Genomic DNA, 19,267 nt, shown 5'->3' on the forward strand with positions numbered 1-19,267 from the left:
GAGAGAGAGAAAGAGAGAGAGAGAGAGAGAGAGAGAGAGAGAGAGAGAGAGAGAGAGAGAAAGTAGATAATTTCTCTGGCCAGTCCAAATCAGGCAGGGCTTCAGAGACCCCAGAAAAGGGGGCCCAGAGGTGTATTAAACAAGGGTTTTAGCCACAAGGCCTCTTCCAGGACAAAGGGCCTCTCCAGAGGCTACTACTTCCAGAAAAGCCAGGAAAGAAGTCATTCTTTTTCAGTCACCCATGTGGTAGTTCTTAGGGAAAAATCAAAGAGCAATCTGAGGTCTCAAGCTGGAACTCCCTTGTTGTCAAGTTGAAGAGAAAGATATGGTCACAGGAAGTTCTTGCTAGTTTTAAAGACCATTTCTTTTATCATTTCCTGTGCCTTCCTTCCACTTTACATGGACCAATTATAGCTAAAGCTTTGCTTTGGACTGCCCAGGGGGCAGTCAGTTGATTCTGATTCGTCATCCACTATCACACACATGAGTCACAGACCTCCCCATACTTAAGGATAAGTGGGGTGTATACACTTCTGGTGATTACATCTAAAAATGGGCAGGGGAGAGTTAATCTCATCTTCATAATCTAAGGCCATTGCCAGTCATCCTCACTTTCTCTCACCACTGGACTTGGATAACTGGAAGAGAGAGAGAGGCTGATGATTGTTTAACTCTCCCTTACTTCAATACAATTTACCTATAAGTCAAGATACAACCCCTGATGTCTTTGGATCCTTTTCCAAAACAATGGAAAAACAACAACCTCCTAGGTAACATGATAAGTTATAAATTGCAGAGTAGGGTGCTTCTCTGCATTGGTAATAGATATTTTCTCACTGGGAGTTCCCTAAACCAGTGAAATTATAGGTTTGAGGCAAAACAAAACGAAAAAAAACCTTCCAAACTATTTTTCCTCATGCATACTTACCTTTTTAAATTTTTTTAAGGAATTGTCATTCAGGCAGTCCTTGATTTTGGTGGCTTAATTTTAACTTGAAGGACCTGGAGCAGGGAGGAAATATGTCATGTCCATAAAGGAGTAAGAGGAAAAGAGAAAAAGGCATATCAAGCCAGGAAAAAAGCTTCCATTGTTTGTTATCCCTAAAAGAAAGATAGGGCAGAGTAGGCTTAAGACTTGAAATCTGTGCATGTGTGAGTGTAGGGAGAAAGACTACAGTTCTTTCTAGAACTTGACATTCTTGGGTATTTACATACCTGTTTCTAGGCAGCAGAATATACCCTTCAGCATAGAGGCTAAAGGGTAGCTGGGTGATGGGTGATGTAATGAATAGAGCAATGGGTCTAGAGTCAGGAAGATCTAAGTTCAAATCTGGTTTCACACACTTATTGTCTGTGTGACCCTGGGCGAGTCACTTATCACTGTTTGCCATAGTTTCCTCATCTGTAAAATGAGCTAGAGAAGGAAATGGCAAAACACTCCAGTATGTGAAGTGCCCAGAAAACCCCAAATTGCATCACGAAGAGTTGGGTAGAACTGAAATAAGTGAACGACAACATAAGAGGCTGAATACTCAGATTTGGGTGAGTTGGCAAAAGCCCTCTCTGAGTTAACCACAAACATCATCTCAGGAATCGATCCTGCCCTCAAGGAGCTTCCAACTTAATGGAAGAAAAAACATGGGAACAAATCTGTACAAATTAAATGCATACAGGATAAAATAGGAGACATTTTGCCGAGAGAAGATATAGGAATGAAGAGCTGGGGAAGTTTTCCTGCATTTTGTGGGTAAGTATACCCATGATAGAATCTAAGCTGAAGCTCCCAGTGCATTGGCACAGAACAAGAAGTGAATCTCTAATCCCAGTACTTGCTACGAGAGAAAGAAAACAGTCCATTTTAGGATATCCTTGGATCCGTTTCTCAGAAACCCAGCTGAGTCCAAGACTTATCAAAGATATGTATGGAAATTTTTCCCCTGCCAAAAACCAGTCTGAATTTTATGATCCAAGAAGGAATTTCCTTGCTGATGGCAGAAATGATGAAATAAGATAAGAACTTTGAATCTAGTAAACAGGGATAGGGACTAGGCTTGCGATTTCATTGGTAAAGTCAACTCCCAAGTGAGGAAGATCTCTCTGTAATTTATATTCTTAGAAAGTTGTCTAGAACACTAAGAAATTAGATGACTTGCTCTTCCCTTAATATGAAAAAAGAAATATGATATTTAACATAATTTTTATATCTTCTACTACTCTGTGTTTACATCTGTGTCTATACATGAGAATATCCATATGTATACATACAAATATACTTTATGCTAGATAGATGTTATTTGTGGTTAATGAAACTGTGTGTTTGTAGTAATATTTAAAAGAAACCAAACTGGATTTCCACCCTGTGGTCAGAAATGTAATTCCCTGTTGTACTATTCTTTCTCTGAAAAATAAAATGCAAGGAAACGTTGCTTGCCAGGACCCCAAATCCTGTCTTGGGGAGAAAATGGCCTGGAGTTGACCCAGGTTCTGGAGGCAGTGTCAGAGTGAGGGATGTGGGCAAAAGAAGGGGGAATATCCCCAGTCTGCTACTATTTAGTTCTACCTTTGTCTAAAGCCTGGAGTATACACTGCCTTTTAAGGATGCGGAAACTTTTTTTTCCCCTCAGAACTCTCTAGGAAGTTAACTGACATGGAGCTATTTAAAGAAAGCTGGCAATATATAGTTAACTTCAACAGACATTTGTTAAGTGCTGAAAACATTGTGGCAGGTGCTGGAAATGGAAAGATGAAAACCAGTACAACTACTTTCCTCAAGATTACTCTCTTGGGAGGCTGAGGGGGGAAAGCGGTTAGATATGCAAGCACTTAATTATAATGAAACATTAGTTTGAATTTAAAAAATGACCCTAAGTACTCTTAAGAAATTCGAGGAAAGGAGAGATCGCTTTTTAAAAAAACCCTTACCTTCTGTCCCAGAATCAATACTAAGTGTCAGTTCCAAGGCAGAAGAGGCAACTGGGATTAAGGGATTTCCCCAGAGTCACACAGCTAGGAAGTATCTGAAGCCAGGTTTGAACCCAGGACCTCCTGTTTCCTGGCCTGTCTTTCTGTACATCAAGCCACCTAACTACTCTAGAGATCATTTTTTGCAGGAAAGATATGAGAAAACTTCATGGAGAAGATGGCACTTGATTTAGGTCTCAAAATGGACTGTGAGAATTTACATTTATGAAATTAAATTAAAAAACCTTTCAAATCATTTTATTCCATCATACCACATTAAATATTATATCCCTTCTATAATAACTACTTCTGCTTGTATATGATGGGCTAATAGTTATTTTTCGGTCATGCCCTTCTTTTTGTTGACCCAATTTGGGATTTCCTTGGCAAAGATTCTGTACTGGAGTGGTTTGCCATTTCCTTCTCTGGCTCATTTTACAGATGAAGAAACTGAGGCAAACAAGGCTAAGTGACTTGTCCAGGCTCAGACAACTAGTAAGTGTCGGAGGCCAGATTTGAACTCAGGAAGATTCATCTTCCTGACTCCAGGCTTGGCATGCTATCCATTATACCACCTAACTGCCCTTAGCCAACATTTGTAAAGTCATTTAAAGTTGATAAAGTACTTTGCTGACATCTCTCGTGTGAGTCTCACAACAAACCTGTGAGGTATTATTATCATCCCCATTTTCCAGATGAAGAAACTGAGGCAAAGATAATCTAAGTGACATCCTCAGAGTCACACAGCTAGTAAATGTTTGAGGCAGGACCGGTGTTCATACCATCCTGATTTCAAAACTACCAGAACTAAGTTCTGACTCAAAAAAAGGACTAGATGCACTTTGAAGACCTCTCACGGTAGGCACTTGTTTATCTTATAAACACTTGGGCTTATAAAGCTCAAAACATGAAATAACTATTTTTGTAAATTACCAAATGGAGAAAGGATTAATATCTGGTTCTATTGGGAGTCAGACTATGCAGTGAGCAACCTTCCCCTAGAAACCTATATGGTCAACATGATTTGAGAAAAAGTTATCTCTGAATTGTCCTATTTTCAACTTCATTTTGGGTCATAGTAGGTATTGTTGATCACTGGGTCTTCTCCTGATATCAATACTCTCCCTGTTGGATCTTTGACATCAAAGGAATGAATTCTTTCTCCTCACTACTTTGTTTCTCTCATCCCATACTCTCTTGGGCAGCTGAGTGAGTTATTTAGATTATCCTGGGGCTATTTCATGAAAGATCTATAAAACAGAGTTACCTGCTCTCTGTGAAGAAGAGGGAGGTTTTGTAGTTTTTACTAGAGCCCTACCTAAGTCATCTCTACAAGATTAAAAAAACACTATCTTATATTTTTAAAACTCTAAGGAATAAACTATATGTTCTCTCTTAGAAATGCAGCTCAGTGGATTGAGAGCCAGGCTTAGAGATAGGAGGTCATCTGGTGACCCTGGGCAAATCACTGAATTCCCATTGCCTAATCCTTACTGATCTTCTTTCTCGGAAATAATACAGTGTTGATTCTTAGGCAGAAGGTAAGGGTTAAGGAAAAAAAGAAAGAAATGCATTCTCATATGGAATAGTCTTGATCATCAGGTGTTTTTCAAGGTAATCTAACTGAAATTCTTTCTATTGGAATTTCCATCTCTGCTTTCTGACTTTGATTGAGTTATATACCACCTCCCTTGGCTTCAGCCAATACAGGGTTTGGATCAGATGATCTCTAAGGTCCTTCCTTGCTCTAAATCCTTTGATGTACATCCCCAGCTAGAAGTAACTTGTCCCTCTTCTGAATTACCATACCACCCTATACTTCTCTTACTGCCCTTTCACAAATTTATCTTGTGTGTTAGTTATTGACATACAAGTCTGTGAGTTTCCTGTGGGCAGAGAACATGTGATATTCTTTTTTTCTCTCTCATGAAGTCTCGGACATAGCTGGCATTCAGTAAAATATTTGTTGAGTGTATCAAATCAATAAATATTGAAGTTGAAACCCATTTTCTTTTATTCTTAGTGTGTTTTGTTTTATTTGACTAAGTAAAATATTGTGCAATTTGTGGTGATAGAATAGAAAGATGACTAAGTTATGGCTTTAGCCTTCAAGGAACTATGTGTCCACTGGGATAGGTAGTGCACACACACACACACACACATACACACATTTGTAATTCAATGTATCATGTGATAATAAGAGGTATAGCTAGCTATTCTCTGAGAGTTCAAAGAAGGGAGAAGTCACTTCTTGTTGGGGGGAAGTGGGAAGACTTGAAATATCTGTAGCACAAGTCCCCTTCTCTCCTGTAACACTGTCACCACCCAGGTGGTGCCAACCCCTCACAAATGGATTGTTTCAATAGCTGCTGGTTAGTCTGGCTACTTCAAGCTTCTTCCTAACCCAACCCATCCTCCATTCAGCTGTGATAATGATTTCCCTAATGTCATATTCTGAAAATCCTAGCACAGTAGATCCTTAGCTATCTATATCATCCTTTATTTAATCATTAAAGCCCTTCACAACCTATCTCCTTGGCTTTTCCAGCGTTTTTTCCCTTAATCTCTCCCATGTACTCTAAGATCCAGTGAATCTGACTTTCTTGCCATGTCTCCAACAAAACCTTACATTTCCAGACTCTAAGCATTTTCTCTTGCTGACTCTCCATGCCTGAAATATTCTCCCTCCTCATCTCCACTTCCCAACTTCCCTGGCTTCCTTCAAGTCCCAGTTAAAATATCCTCCTCTACAAAAAGCCTTTCCCATTTCATCCCTCACTAATTGTACCTTCCCTTTGTTGACTAGTCCCAATTAAACTTGCATATGTCTTGTTTGAACATAGTTGTTTACATGTTGTCTCCAACTTGAGAGCAAGGATTTTCTTTTGCCTTTGTATCTCTAGCACTTTGCATAGTAGCTGCTTAATAAAAATGAATGGAGTAATTGACTGACTTAAAGAAGTGACATTTCTGTTTGGCTTTGAAACGTGTAGAATTTCAAAAGGCAGAGGTTGTGAAGAAAAGTTATTATTGTCTCCCCCATCTCTCATTAGGACAGAGAACATGTGAAATTCTTTTTCTCTCTCATGGTATCTTGGACATAGCTGGCATTTAGTAAAATATTGATTGAGTGTATCAAAACAATACATTTTAAAGTTTAAGCCCATTTTATTTCAATCTTAGTGTGCTTTGTTTTATTTGGCTAATGTAAAAGCGACCCTGGAAGGCAAGCCATTAAGCCTCCATTGGCCTTAGTTTCTTCATTTGGAAATGAGGAAGTAGGACTTGTTGACTTCAAAAGTCTGTTCCATCTCTTAATCTATGTCCCTAAGATCCTCTCATATTCTAGGCAAAGGGAATAATGTGCATAAGATCACTGAAGTGGAGAAAATTTAGAAAATGACTAGCAGTTCAGGTTGACTAGAACATGGGGTTTAGCAAGGCAGAATCGTGGGAGATAAGATAGGTTGACTCTAGATGAAGATGACTTCTGGCACTACACTAAGGAGTCACACATTTACATTATTTTAGAGCCAGAAGGGACTGCAGGGATTATCCAGTGATCCTGCTAACTAATTTTGCTGACGAGGAAATTGACTTGATTTATAAGCAAAAAGGGAGCAGTTGGGAATGAGGAGTTGAGTATTAAAAGGCCAGTAGCACAAGGAGAGTTGTGCCTTAATGAGATTAATTTCATATCAATGTAAAGAATAGATTGGGGGGGAAGACCAGGGAGACAGAGACCAGCAAAAAGGATGGTGCTGTGGCAGAGCAGGGGAAAGGTTCTGAAGATCTGAACTTGGGTACCAACAATGGAAACGATGGGATGGCTAGGAGAGGCAATTATCTGAGCCAATCAGAGGCATCAGAAACAATATCTCTACATCCAAACTCATGCAACCTGATTGGATACATCAGCAAAATACTAGGCTTCCTAAGCCCTATTATGTTTTCCATTAATTTATGGACACTGGTCAGGCGAGGTGTGGCAACAAGATGGGTACTCTAATCTACATGATGCCTTCAGAACACAAATCCAGCATTTACAGAGGTTTAAAAAGTTGACTTCTGTCATTCACTACTACATAAACAATTGGGTAAATCTGGCCAATTTTCCCTCTGTTGCATCGGAAACTCCAGCTATCAGTCAGTTGTCTGATTCAGTATGCTAATTTATGTGTAGCCAATGTCAGACTCTTATAGGAATGATTTTGATTATATTCTAGCAGAACCAGACTTCCTGGTTTAACCTGGCATACATTTTACATATCTTAGATATTTTCCATATGGTGTTTGCTTCTTTAAAAGACAGCAAAGAAATGTAATCTAAAGAGAATAGTTCTCACTAAAATGTACACTGTGGAAAGTTGAATATATCTTAAAAAGAATACATACACATATATCTTTATATGTATATATTAAAATTATTCTGCGGGGAAAGTCTATATAAAATAGCTATAGTAAATGGAATGATAGCACCAGTGACATTCCAGGTTACTTAATTATGTATGAAATCTCAGAATAGAGCAATGATTCATTCATATCCATACCTTCTCCCCAGCATGGTAGGTGCCTCAAGTCATTCTGTAATAAGGTCACGGGTTCTCTTCATAATGTCAATCTCAGAAGAAAGGGAATATGCCCGAAATATTCCTTGTTTCTCTTTCTAAGAGATGGTTTTCTCTTTTGTGAATTTATCCACACCTCTCTTAAACCTAGTTACAATTTCTTCCAGAACAGATCCAAGGCAAATTGAATCAGAGAACTTCCTTGATATTCTGAACTTAGCAGAGTGTCCCCTTAGTTACAGTATTTTAGAATTTTGTGGAAAAGTCAACCTTTGTAATGTACCCTCTTGTTTTGATCGCTTCTCCTCTTATTTTGAAAAATGTCTTCCCTGCCCCTCTCCTACTGAAAACCATAAAATCTTCGATGACTTGTACTTACTTGATTAGTTGATTGAAGACTAGCAGTCACTATCATGACCCTCACCCCAAAAACATCCTCCCTCTGTCCCTATTGTAATCTATAGGTACGTCCTCAGGGGAAAAGTGTGTGGCCAGAAGCCATGGCCATCCACCTCTTTGCTTTCAGTGTTCCTCCTCTTCATATCTTTTCCATTCCAGTCCAATTGACTTGCTAGGTGTTGCCAGTACAGCATACTCCATCACTCGTTTCCATACTTTTGCTCAAATCGAAGGTGCTCCTTCCTCATATGCACTTGGAAGAATACCTTTGTGCCTCCAAATTTGGCTCTTCTTGTTACCTTCAACATGAAACCTTTCTTGATTCCCCAGCCTCCAGTTATTACTATTCTTTCCCTTTTGAAATTACTTTTAATTTGCTCAAGTGAATAAGTGTTTATACTATATCCCTTTACCTCTTGGGGAATGTAATTTTCATGAGGGCAGGTAATGTTTCATTTCTGTCCTTGTATCCTTAATGCTGATTACTGTGCTGTACAATTAGTCAACTCAATAATTATTTGTTGAATGAATAGTTGTCCTAAGGAGAAAAGGGAGATTTGCAGTGCCTTTTGGCTATTACCCACGCTCTTGATCAAATTCAAAGGCTTGTGCCCTTTCTCTTTGTCTCTACCTCCTCATTTTTCTTATGGTAAATTAGCTATCCCTTATTAATCTCCTTTCTTCTCCCCCTACCACCAAGGATTGCAAAATACAGTCCTTTAAGCCTTGACACAGTGGATAGAATTCCATGGCATCAGGAAGCCTCATCTTCCTAAGTTCAAATCTGACCCCAGATACTTAGTTGTGTGACCCTGGGTAAATCACTTAACACTATTTGCCTCAGTTTCCTCTTTTACCAAATGAGCTGCAAAAGGAAATGGCAAATCTCTCCAGTATCTCTGCTGAGAAAATCCCAAATGGAGTCACAAAGAGTTGGGCACAACTGAGACAATCTGAACAACAATCCTTGAAAAAGTGTCAGGAAAAGTGATATTTCCTATATTTTGTGGTACAAGAAAGCATAGGTTTGTGTATTACTTTAGTCTGTTTTCCTCTCAGATGCTAATTGTTATCCCAAGACAAAATGCATCTTTGAATTTCAATTTCTTCTCTCAAGAGCATTTAAAAAACCATTCTGCCTCTGCTAATTTCATAAAGATAGTTTGTGAGGATTAATGAGTTAATGGGCAAAACATGTTTTGAAAGCCTTGAGAAGAAGAAGGTGCTGAATAAGTACTTATTTTGATTATGATTACATTCAGACCTGGCCAGGGGGCTATTTATAATAGGTAAAAAGGCCAAGGCAAATTATGGTCTCCACGGAGAATCTTTTTTCTTTCTCGCTTTTTCTCCCGACAGTGGTTACTGAGCTTTTGCTCCACATGACATACATTCCAAGGTGTTGTTATGGTTACATTCTAAGCACAAGAAAATAGTCTCAAAAAGATAGGTGCCCTGTGATTATCGATGAAATAACAAACCTAAATCATCATTTTGTTTTAAAAGAAATAAAAATAGAAAATGAGATCCATGGCCTGTAGCAGTGTTAGGGTTATACGAATAACACTGCCAGCCTCTTGTTCCTCCTTTTTAAATACATTCTTATTTCTAGTCTGTTGTGAGGAAGATTTTCACAAGTCCCAATATCAGCCCATGCTCTCAAGTCAAGGTCCAAAACTTTCCTCTATTCTATAGTTCCAAGGCTCTCAAATTATGGATACCACCAGATTCATCAAAGGAAGGTGTCCTCGGCCAATCACAGTCAGAATTTTAGAACACATCCATCTGGTCAGGAACTTGTGGGGAAGAGGGTTGACCTGAGGGTTTAAAATGGTAAGTATGGCAGCCAGATGGATTGAAAGCCAACTTGGGGTTAAGAATGTTCTTCTATCCTTTGCCATCTGCCTACTGTCTGAGACTGGGGTCAAGTCCTTCCTCTAAACCAGACACAGGATACACAGAGCTGAAGTGTGCCCTTGGCTTTGGGCCACTACTTCATCTAAAAGATCAGTGCTAAATATAGGCCAATCCATCTATTCCATTCATGGATATTTATTTGTTCTAACCCCTCTATATATGAACTAAAAAGTGCATAGCAAGTTGTTGAGCCGATAACTATATAGAAGAAAAATTAAGAGCTTCATGTTTGGATTAGTAAAGCTTGTAGTAATTTATGTCTTTTCCTTTTCAGAGAACAATTTATTTCCAATACATATATACATATATCTACATATAACTAATACACATAGATCATGAGTATTAATGGGTGAAGTCAAATGTGATAAGTATAATTTGGAAAATATTAAAAGATGTTTTTAATGCCACTGTTTACTTTTCATTTTGGCCATTGGAGAACATTTGTTTCTCAGGAAAAAGTATCCCTTCTAACGGGCTTTAGAAAATTGATTGCTATTAATCAAGGAATGTGATTCGTATACCTCAGAAAATATAGATTTTCAATATAATCTTCATTTGGGGGAATGAAAATCAAAATATGGCAGATGAAGAGTAAAGAAAATGGTCGCAAGATGCTGAAAAAGAGAGGAATTTCATTCTTGCTAGAATTCACATGTAATTCAGAGGATTGTAGTAAATTCTCAGAGCTTTGATCAATAATTCCAGTGCCATCATTTTTACAAGGGGACAGACTGAGATGCACAGTAAGGAAGCAACAGAGCTCTGATTTGAATTCAAGGTCTCACAATTTTAAGTCCAGCACTTTTTCATAGAATTATCTATTTAGAGCTTCAGAGAACCTTAGATATCATCTAGTGAAGTCTAACCATCTCATTTCATAGGTAAGTGAAGGAATTTCCCCAAAGTCATTTGGATAGTCAATGGAAAAGCTGTAATTTGAATTCAGGTTGTCCCTTTCCACTATGTGGAATCCAGCACACTTTCCACTATATTTTCTTTTTTTAATTGACATCAGTATTTGTAGCAAGGAAAAAGCCTTTTTTATTGTGTGTGAGCATAGAGATGAGAACTAGAAAGAAAGTCAGATAGATGTAGACCCTGGCTTCTAAGCTGGGTTTGTTTGGATTTTTCTAAGTCCAAAGCATTGGAAAACTGTATTCTTAATATAGTGTCAAATTCCATGAGACTAAAGTGAAGAAGGGGGAACTAGTATAAGATAGACAATGGAAGAGCTCCATGGAAGCGTTGTGGGGTTTTAAAAGTGTTTGTGAAATTTGTCCTCAGAGCGAGACACACCTTTTCTAGAAAAACTTGTCATCTTGACAACTTTCAAAGGATTACATTAAACTGCTTAAAATTCCAGTTGTAAGTAAAAGGCTTATTCCCTTCTAGGTATTTTACTAAAAAAGAAATTACCATTGCATTTAAACTACACTTAGTTCAATGGAAGTATGTGCTTCTTAGTGAGCTTAAGCTTTAGAACAGATTTGTCTCATTCTCCAGTTTTCCCAATCATAGGGCTGACTTTAGGAAAAACTGTAAAAGAGACAGAGTTTGTCTACTCCTCCCTCCTCAACAAATTCCCTGACCCAAAAAGAAAAAAAAAGAGAGAGATCCACAAAGCCATCGACTATATATAAGGCCATAGGATTATTGATTTAAAGCTGAAAGGACTCTCAAAGGCCATCTAGTCTAACCTCTTCAGTTTACAGATGAGGAAACTGAGATTCAAGGAGTTTAAGTAAATCACCTCAAATGGCAGGGAAAAAAAATCTGAATCTAGATTTTCTGACTTTAGACCCATTACTCTTGGGGTGGTGCCTGCCTTCGGTGTAGCCAGGGCCCAAGTCTCTACTCCAACTGGTTCGTGGGTAGATTATAAGCAAATATGGACCTGTAATCTGTAGTGATCTAACCAGTCAAGATGGCTTTTAAACACTGAAACCAGTGACCTTCACGTAAGGTCACAGATAGAACTTTGGATTGCCTTAGTCACCTGCCTCAAGCACTGCAAAGCATTTTTATTGCACTATAATTGCTCTCATAGATCATTTCAGGACAAATAGTGGCACTACAGTCCCTCTGAAAAAGACAGGGTGTTCCTGAATCCCTGAAGTTCTCTGTGATCCACCAGTTGGATGTTTAGAGAGTATGGATATGTGTATATATTCATAGAGACATTCATAGTTCCTAAGCATCAAATAAAGATGCTTGGGAAGTAGTATGTATCTATGCATAGATAGAGATCTATCTAAGATAAGAATCAGATAGGAAATACTATAGATCTCTATTTCTATCTCTATACATATATATCTTATATATACAGAAACACATACATACATATATATCTACTTACATTCTTTTAATGGAACCTGCCCCAGATGCTAGTTGCCGATTATTCTCATGCTAATCTCCAGCCACCTTGGATTATCTCTGTGTCTTCAATGAAGTCCTATCTAGAATTTTTTTTAAATTGATATTGCATCTACTTCATCAGAAATTATTCTTAGGAGCCTTGTGTCTACTGTGGGAAAAATAGATAGAAATTAGCCATATCAATTAATCTATATTAATGCTTTAGAAGACTATGAAATTTTCCCACCATGATCAACCTTTTCCAACTGTCGAATTAATTGTAGACAAAATTGATAAGCTAACAGACTTTCCCCAGAAGGTCTTAAGGACTCTTAAAGTTGAGAACAGGAAATCTGTTTTTGAATCCTGGCACCCCTGCCAGTAAGATGAGTAGCTTTGGGTGTGTCTCTAATACCCAGGTTCCTTTAAAAATGGTGATAATACTAATGTTCCCAGCTACAAAAGGGTTGTCACAAGGAATGTACTTTGTTAATTTTAAAACACTAGGGAAATAACTATTCTCCCTTGTATCACTCAGCAAAGAACCATGACTCCTACCAAGATTTTCTCATCTAAACTTTGCCTCCAATTGCTTTTCCCTGGTAGGAATTGGAGTGGTGGATAGTGTTGAGTTTGGAGTAAGGACGACCCAAGTTTAAATTCCTCAAATACTGTGTGATCCTGGACAAGACCTTTAACCTTTCTCGGGTTTTTGCCTGTATTTAAAATGGGGGTAATAATGGTACCTACTCCATGTGGAGTAGGAGATACTTCAGAGGCCATGAAGTCTAACTTCTGTATTTTACAATTGAAGAAACTGAGCTCCAGGAAGCGTATGTGATTTACCTGAGATCACATATATAGGCACTGTCAGCTTGAAGATTTAAACCTAGGTTTTCTGATTCTGGGACTAACATTCTTTCCACTGCACTATACTATCTTCTCTTCTTTCAGCTCAAAGTTTCATGCCTTCTATTCACTGCATTGCTTCTTCTTCTTCTTCTTCTTTTTTTTTTTTTGCCTTATTCATCTACCAATCCACCTTGCCCTGCTCTTTGAAACAAATTCCCATTTAAGTCAATCAACTTAATACAAAATTTAAAGTACAGTATATTTCCAGAGACTAAACATTAGGAAAAGCACAGCTCCTCTTTTGAAATACAATATAGTTTATCGTCCTCCACCTACTAAAACAAAAGTCTTTAATTAGATATTTCAGGTTTTTCCACAACTTGTGCCAGACACACAAAAAAGGCTTTGTTGATCTTAGGCATTTTCCAGCCCTCTTCTGCTTGCCACCAGTGGAACAAAGCCATTCCGTGATAAAGAAAGGAGAATTTGCAAATGAAGTCCTTTCCTTCATAATAATGATTAACTTGTGTGGAGTTTGGTGGCAAAATTGATCTGGTGAGAGAATAATCCTCCAGAAATAACACTTCCCTGAGCCAGAAATGAGCACTTTGCAAACCTTAATTAAAATCCTGGACTCTTGAGGTTTAATCCCCACCCCATACATTTTACAAATTGAGAGAATCCAGACAAGGAAAGGTTAGAGTGACCAGCTTGGGGGCCACACAGCAAGTCAGGCAGTGGGGGTTTCCAACACTGTAAAAAGCTTTGGCTTGAATTTGGTAGAAGGAATCCACAAGGTTCTTGTTTATTCCCAATTGACCTGCCCCTCTTTATAGAGTTCTTTTTTTTTTTTTTTGGCTGGGGGGAGCTTGCATACTAAGGATGTCTTCTCTTGGTTTGGGGGCTGTCAGAAATTTGGCTTCAACTTCTGAGCTCTTTGTGAAAGGAGAGATGGGTCTATTGGGTAACACTTATTGTCTTTTCAAGCAACACCTAGGAAAAGACAGAGAAGCAAGCAATGTGCCTGGTGTTGTCAAATTCTTTATATGCTATCTTTAGTTGGGAGAAATTAGAAAAAAAAACTTTCCCTCTCTCTTCTCCTATCAAAGCACTTTTCTCTTGGCAGGCAGAAGCTCTCTTTCCTGCATGAGTACTCCTTGGAGTTTTTAAACTAACATGTACTACCTGCTAACTTTCCTCCTGGTAATAGGAGCCATCATCCCAGTATGGTGTGAGAAGTGGAACTTGGCCAGCCTTGGCTCTTTGTTTCTTTTTTTCTCCCTTTTGCCAAATCATGAAGAACTGAGACCTTAGTGGTAAAAAAACATCTTGATTAGAAAGGTTAACTTTTGTGGGGTAGGCTGGTAAATATGAACGGGCTTTGATCAGAGTCTTTGTTTTTAAAAATTCTTACTTTGTCTTGGAATCAGAAGAGCTAGGAAATATCTGAGGTCAAATTTGAATCCAGGACCTCCCATCTCTAGGGCTGTCTCTCAGTCCATTGAGCCACCTAGCTGCTCTGACTTGTCTTGTTTTTCTTTCAGGATAATCCAGATATTTGATAAAGGCTTTTTTTTTTTTTGGCTCAACTTCACCAATGATTCAGTTTTCTAAGGCAATTGAATGCTTAAAGCATTACTGTTAATCCCAGTTTCTCCCAATTGCTTCAAAGAATTTATCTACCGTTATTTCTTCCACATATCTATGGATAAAATGAAGTTCACAGAGTTCAAGTCAGAAAGGACCTTAGAAATCATTTAGCCAAGCACTCATTTTTCAGATGAGGGAATTGAGGCTCAAAAAGTTAAGTGGCTTGCCCCATGTCGTACTGAAAGGAAACAGGAGAGCAAGAATTTAAGCCCGAATCTTTAACCTTTGGATCTAGTGCTCTTTCTGCTATCCCCAGTTATGCCCCCCTTTTTTTCTTCTTAGACGCAGTCAGCTTAGACTGCTTGTTAATCCCAACTTTGCAAGTTCTTGTGAAGGAGCCTGACTCCTAAGGAGCTTTGCTTGCTTATTCTTGTACTCTTCATTGATATTCATTACTGAAGCTTTTAAACATAACATGAATTCTATTTTTAGAGAGGTGTCTCTTGCAATTACTTTTAAGACTGAAAATCAAAGGGTCTAATCTAAACCTTCTTTAGCTGGTATATGTGCTAACTTCCTACTTAGCGACTGAAAGCAAGAAGGTCCCCTGTGCTGTGCTTTGTCCATTGGCCATCTTGTGCCCCTGAATACCTCTAATATTTTAAGAAAGGGATTCTAGGTTTCTAATAATTGCTCTTTCTGCCTTTCTTGGAAGAAGTAGTCTTATGGCTTTAGCAAATGTATCTCAATATATTAAAAACATTTTTTTATATTGAGGGAAGCTTTTTAGAGGCATTCAATGAAACTTTAGCATAGTTACCTTCATAAACTGTTATTTGTCACAAGTATCCACAATGTGCCATGTCTTATGTTTACCAAAAAGTCTCTAATATTCCTTATTGCCTATGTGATGTAAATTCCTAACTACTTCACCTAAAATCCAGGGACATCCCTAGTCTGGTCTTAACCTAACTTTTAAGGTGTACCTCCCCAGATCAGGGGTTCTTAACTGTTTTGGTGTCATACATGGTAAAGAACCAGTGAGAATGACCAGTTATAATGAAAATAAAGATGTATTTTTCCCCTCATCTAAGTTCACAGATCGCCTGAAACCTCCAGGGTCTATGGACTTCAGACAATGGTATAGTGGTAAATGTTTAACAACTGACTCTCTGTGTCACAATCACAGTTCAGTTTCCTGGGTCCCTGCCCTTTTTTCCTAATTTTTTAAGGCAATTCAGAGAACCCTTATTTCAGTGTTCTAAACCAATCATGTCAAGCATAGAAATTGTTGTTGTTGTTGTTGCTTAGTCATTTTTCAGTCGTGTCCAACTCTTTGTAACTCCATTTGGGGTTTTGGGGGCAGAGATATCGAGTGGTTTACCATTTCCTTCTCCAGCTCATTTTATAGATGAGGAAACTGAGGCAAACAGGGTTAAGTGACTTGCCCAGGATCACATGGCTAGTAAGTTTCTGAGGCCAGATTTGAACTCAGAAAGATTAGTCTTCCTGAGTTCAAACCCAGCACTCTAGCTATTGTACCTTGTAGGTGCCCTCCAGATTAGATCTGAACTATATTTTAATGTGTTTTGGACCATATTCAAAAGTGGTATGGGCCACATGTAGCTCTTCAATGTATGTGTTTAACCCATCTTCCCCAGAGCATACCTGAATGGTCTTTTCTACTGATCATTTCCCAATAGTCAGTAAGGGACAAAGGTTAGATTGCAACAGGATGTTTTGCATTCCTGGAGAGAGTTACAGCACCTCCAAAGACGCCTAATTTCTAGATATCCCTCCCGTGCTCCTGCAGCATCTGTTGATTACATTGGAAAGAATACCAGTCTCCTCAATGATACTCTTCAGATACCAGTTATAATCATGGTTCAGGGTTTTTGTTAATTCATTCTTGATTTCTCTTTCTCCAGGAATTATTTATTTAATATCAACTCTTAGTCATTTGGAGTCTACTAGCATGTTTTTGACTGTCTCTGCCCGAGACGGTGGTGGCCTCACATCTGTAACTAATGCAGATGTCACCATCCACATCCTCCAGACTGCTCTGGCACCTGCCATTTTTGAAAGATCCAAATATGTTTTCTCTATTCATGAAGACATGCCTGAAGACAGCCCTGTTGGAACCGTGAAAGCAAGAGAGCCTTCAAGTAAGTGGTCACTTTTCCTGTTGCATTCAAGGTTTTTAGGATTAAAGTTTTCTGTTCCTGCATCTAAAAGCTATGAAACAATTCCCCCTTTCTTCCCATATTTCCTTGCTTTACTGAATATACATTCCCAAAAGGGGAATAAAGAAATGAGGAATTAAGCCTCCATTTCCTTTTAATTTCTTTCTTTTCTTCCTTTTTTTTTTTTGCTTATAGAAAATGAAAATTCGTATCCATCTGTAAGTAGAAAGAGAGAAATATATAAACGAAATTGTTTTAGTTTTTTGTGACTAGACAGAACCAGTGATCTTCTGAACATTCATCCCTTTTATCTAAAGCAAGAAAAATAAAAGATTAAAAGGAGAGCACTGGCTTAGTCTTTGACTATTCATCATATGTTTGAGGGAAAAACCAAACATTCCCAGAATGACCCAACTGTGTTCAGTTTTGTATGGTAAACAGGGCATATTGTGGCGAGACTCCAAGGCCATGAGCAAGAAAATATTAAGAGTTTAGGAAGGAGTAACAGATTGTGTTATATTCTTCACAGATGTCATTTAGAACTGCAGTCAAATCTTTCTGCTTATCAGAAATGTTGCTTTAATTTTATTTGCAATGATTGTTTTGCTCTCCTCCTCCTTCTTTCCCTCAGATTCCTTAGAGACAGTATCTTACAGAATTTCTTCTGGGGATCCCTATGGGAGTTTCACTATTGACCCTAGGTTTGGTGTCATCCGTACTCGGAAGCAGCTGGATCATGAAATCCAATCCAGAGTTATCCTCACTATCCAGTCACAATTGGGCAGCTCTCCTGTCTATAGTAGCACCCAAGTCAACATCACTGTGATTGATGTCAATGATAACCCTCCCATTTTTCGCTCAGCTTCTGATGAGTTGAGGTTATTACAAAGTACATTGCCTGGCACTGCCTTATATATTGCTCATGCAGAAGACAAAGACAGTGGCCAGAATGGATATGTCCAATATACCATTGAAAACCAGAAGTCAAGCATCTTCTCCATCGATTCAGATACTGGTGTCATCTATCTCAGTGGGACCCTTGAGCAAGAAATGCAGCAGAGTTGGACTCTGTACATCAGGGCTAAAGATCGAGGAGTTCCCCATTTAACATCTCTGTTCATGTTGACAGTGACTATTGAAAAACCAGATTTGAAGCCTCCTTTGGCTTTTGAACACTTAGTCTATCAGACAGAAACAAGTGAATTTCTTCTACCAATAACCCAGATACTTCAAGTCCAAGCCTTTTCACTGGAGCCACACCGTAAGACATCCCATATTGTATACTCACTGGAGCCCAGCACAGACTCTGTTGCATTTGGCATTGATGCTTCTACAGGATGGATTTATTTGAGGAAGCAATTGAACTATGAAGCAATCCAAACATACCGTTTCAAAGCCTTTGCCTGGAGCCTGGAGGACAGGTTGAGGCAAAATGTGAGTACGACCATAACGGTTCACGTTTTGGATGAAAATGACAATTGTCCAACCTTTTTGCAAGATGTCCTTTTTTTGCAAGTGGAGGAAAACCCTATACCCCAAGGGGTAATAGGAACAGTTGTAGCAACTGACAGAGACTCTGGGAAAAATGGACAGTTGTCATATTCCCTTGTGTCTGATGGGAAATTCTTCAAGATGAACCCCAATACAGGTAGGGTTCTGTTTTCCTGCTTCTTTCCTCATATCAATAACTAATGTTATATCTTTTAGGAAGTTCCTTATGGCTGAGAATTATTTTACTTTTTGTATTTTGAGTCCTCTTTCCTTGTGCGGTGCTTGTTGGATAAAAAAGGTTTAATAATGCCTTTTGCTTGCTTGGTTTATTAGACAGAGCATTGGATGTACTTGTATGATTATAGCAGGGGTCCAGGAAACAACATACATCATTATACTATTGTGTGAATTTAAGAAGACAGAATTGAATTGGACTTTAGCAATCATGCTGTCTAAACTCGGAGCTCTCAATTGTACTTCACAGCTGAAGATTGTGTGCTATTATTCACACAGGCTTTCTAGTTTATGTGGATAACATTCGATTCAAGTGGTGATAGCATTTTTCACCTGAATTAGAGACACAGACAGAAACCTATCTGGTGAGACTTCATGGACAAGTTGTAGGATTGTAGGTAGCCTGGAAAGTATCTTACGGAGGCAATATTGTTCAGCTCACTCACTTTATTCATAAGGAGACAGAAGCCAAGGGGAATTAAGGGATGTATTCAAAGTTTTTTTTTCTTTGTTTGTTTGTTTCTAGCCTGTGCCCTCCCTCTGCTCCATCTCCCTTATTTGATATTCTTCTTTCAGTAAATCTTTTGGAAAATGTCAGAATCCTTATCTAACACACATGATCCTCATCAGTGTCAAGCTTTAGGAGATAAATCCATTGACCAGATGTCAAAATAATCCTAGTGATGGATTTATTTCTTTATTCCCTTTCAGGAAACA

The 19,267-nt window shown here is 38.5% G+C and overlaps 1 protein-coding gene across 1 annotated transcript in view; it reads left to right on the plus strand.

Annotated features, from left to right (window-relative positions):
* Positions 1-19,267, plus strand: part of DCHS2 (dachsous cadherin-related 2) — a 352,313-nt gene that overhangs the window by 238,881 nt on the left and 94,165 nt on the right. Inside the window, exons 4-5 of the mRNA XM_044680745.1 lie at positions 16,571-16,807; positions 17,457-18,473. Of these exons, the coding sequence (XP_044536680.1) occupies positions 16,571-16,807; positions 17,457-18,473 (1,254 nt within the window). The remainder of the gene's footprint in view (positions 1-16,570; positions 16,808-17,456; positions 18,474-19,267) is intronic.

Source organism: Gracilinanus agilis, chromosome 6 (genome assembly GCF_016433145.1).
Source record: "Gracilinanus agilis isolate LMUSP501 chromosome 6, AgileGrace, whole genome shotgun sequence".
Taxonomy (NCBI): Eukaryota; Metazoa; Chordata; class Mammalia; order Didelphimorphia; family Didelphidae; genus Gracilinanus; species Gracilinanus agilis.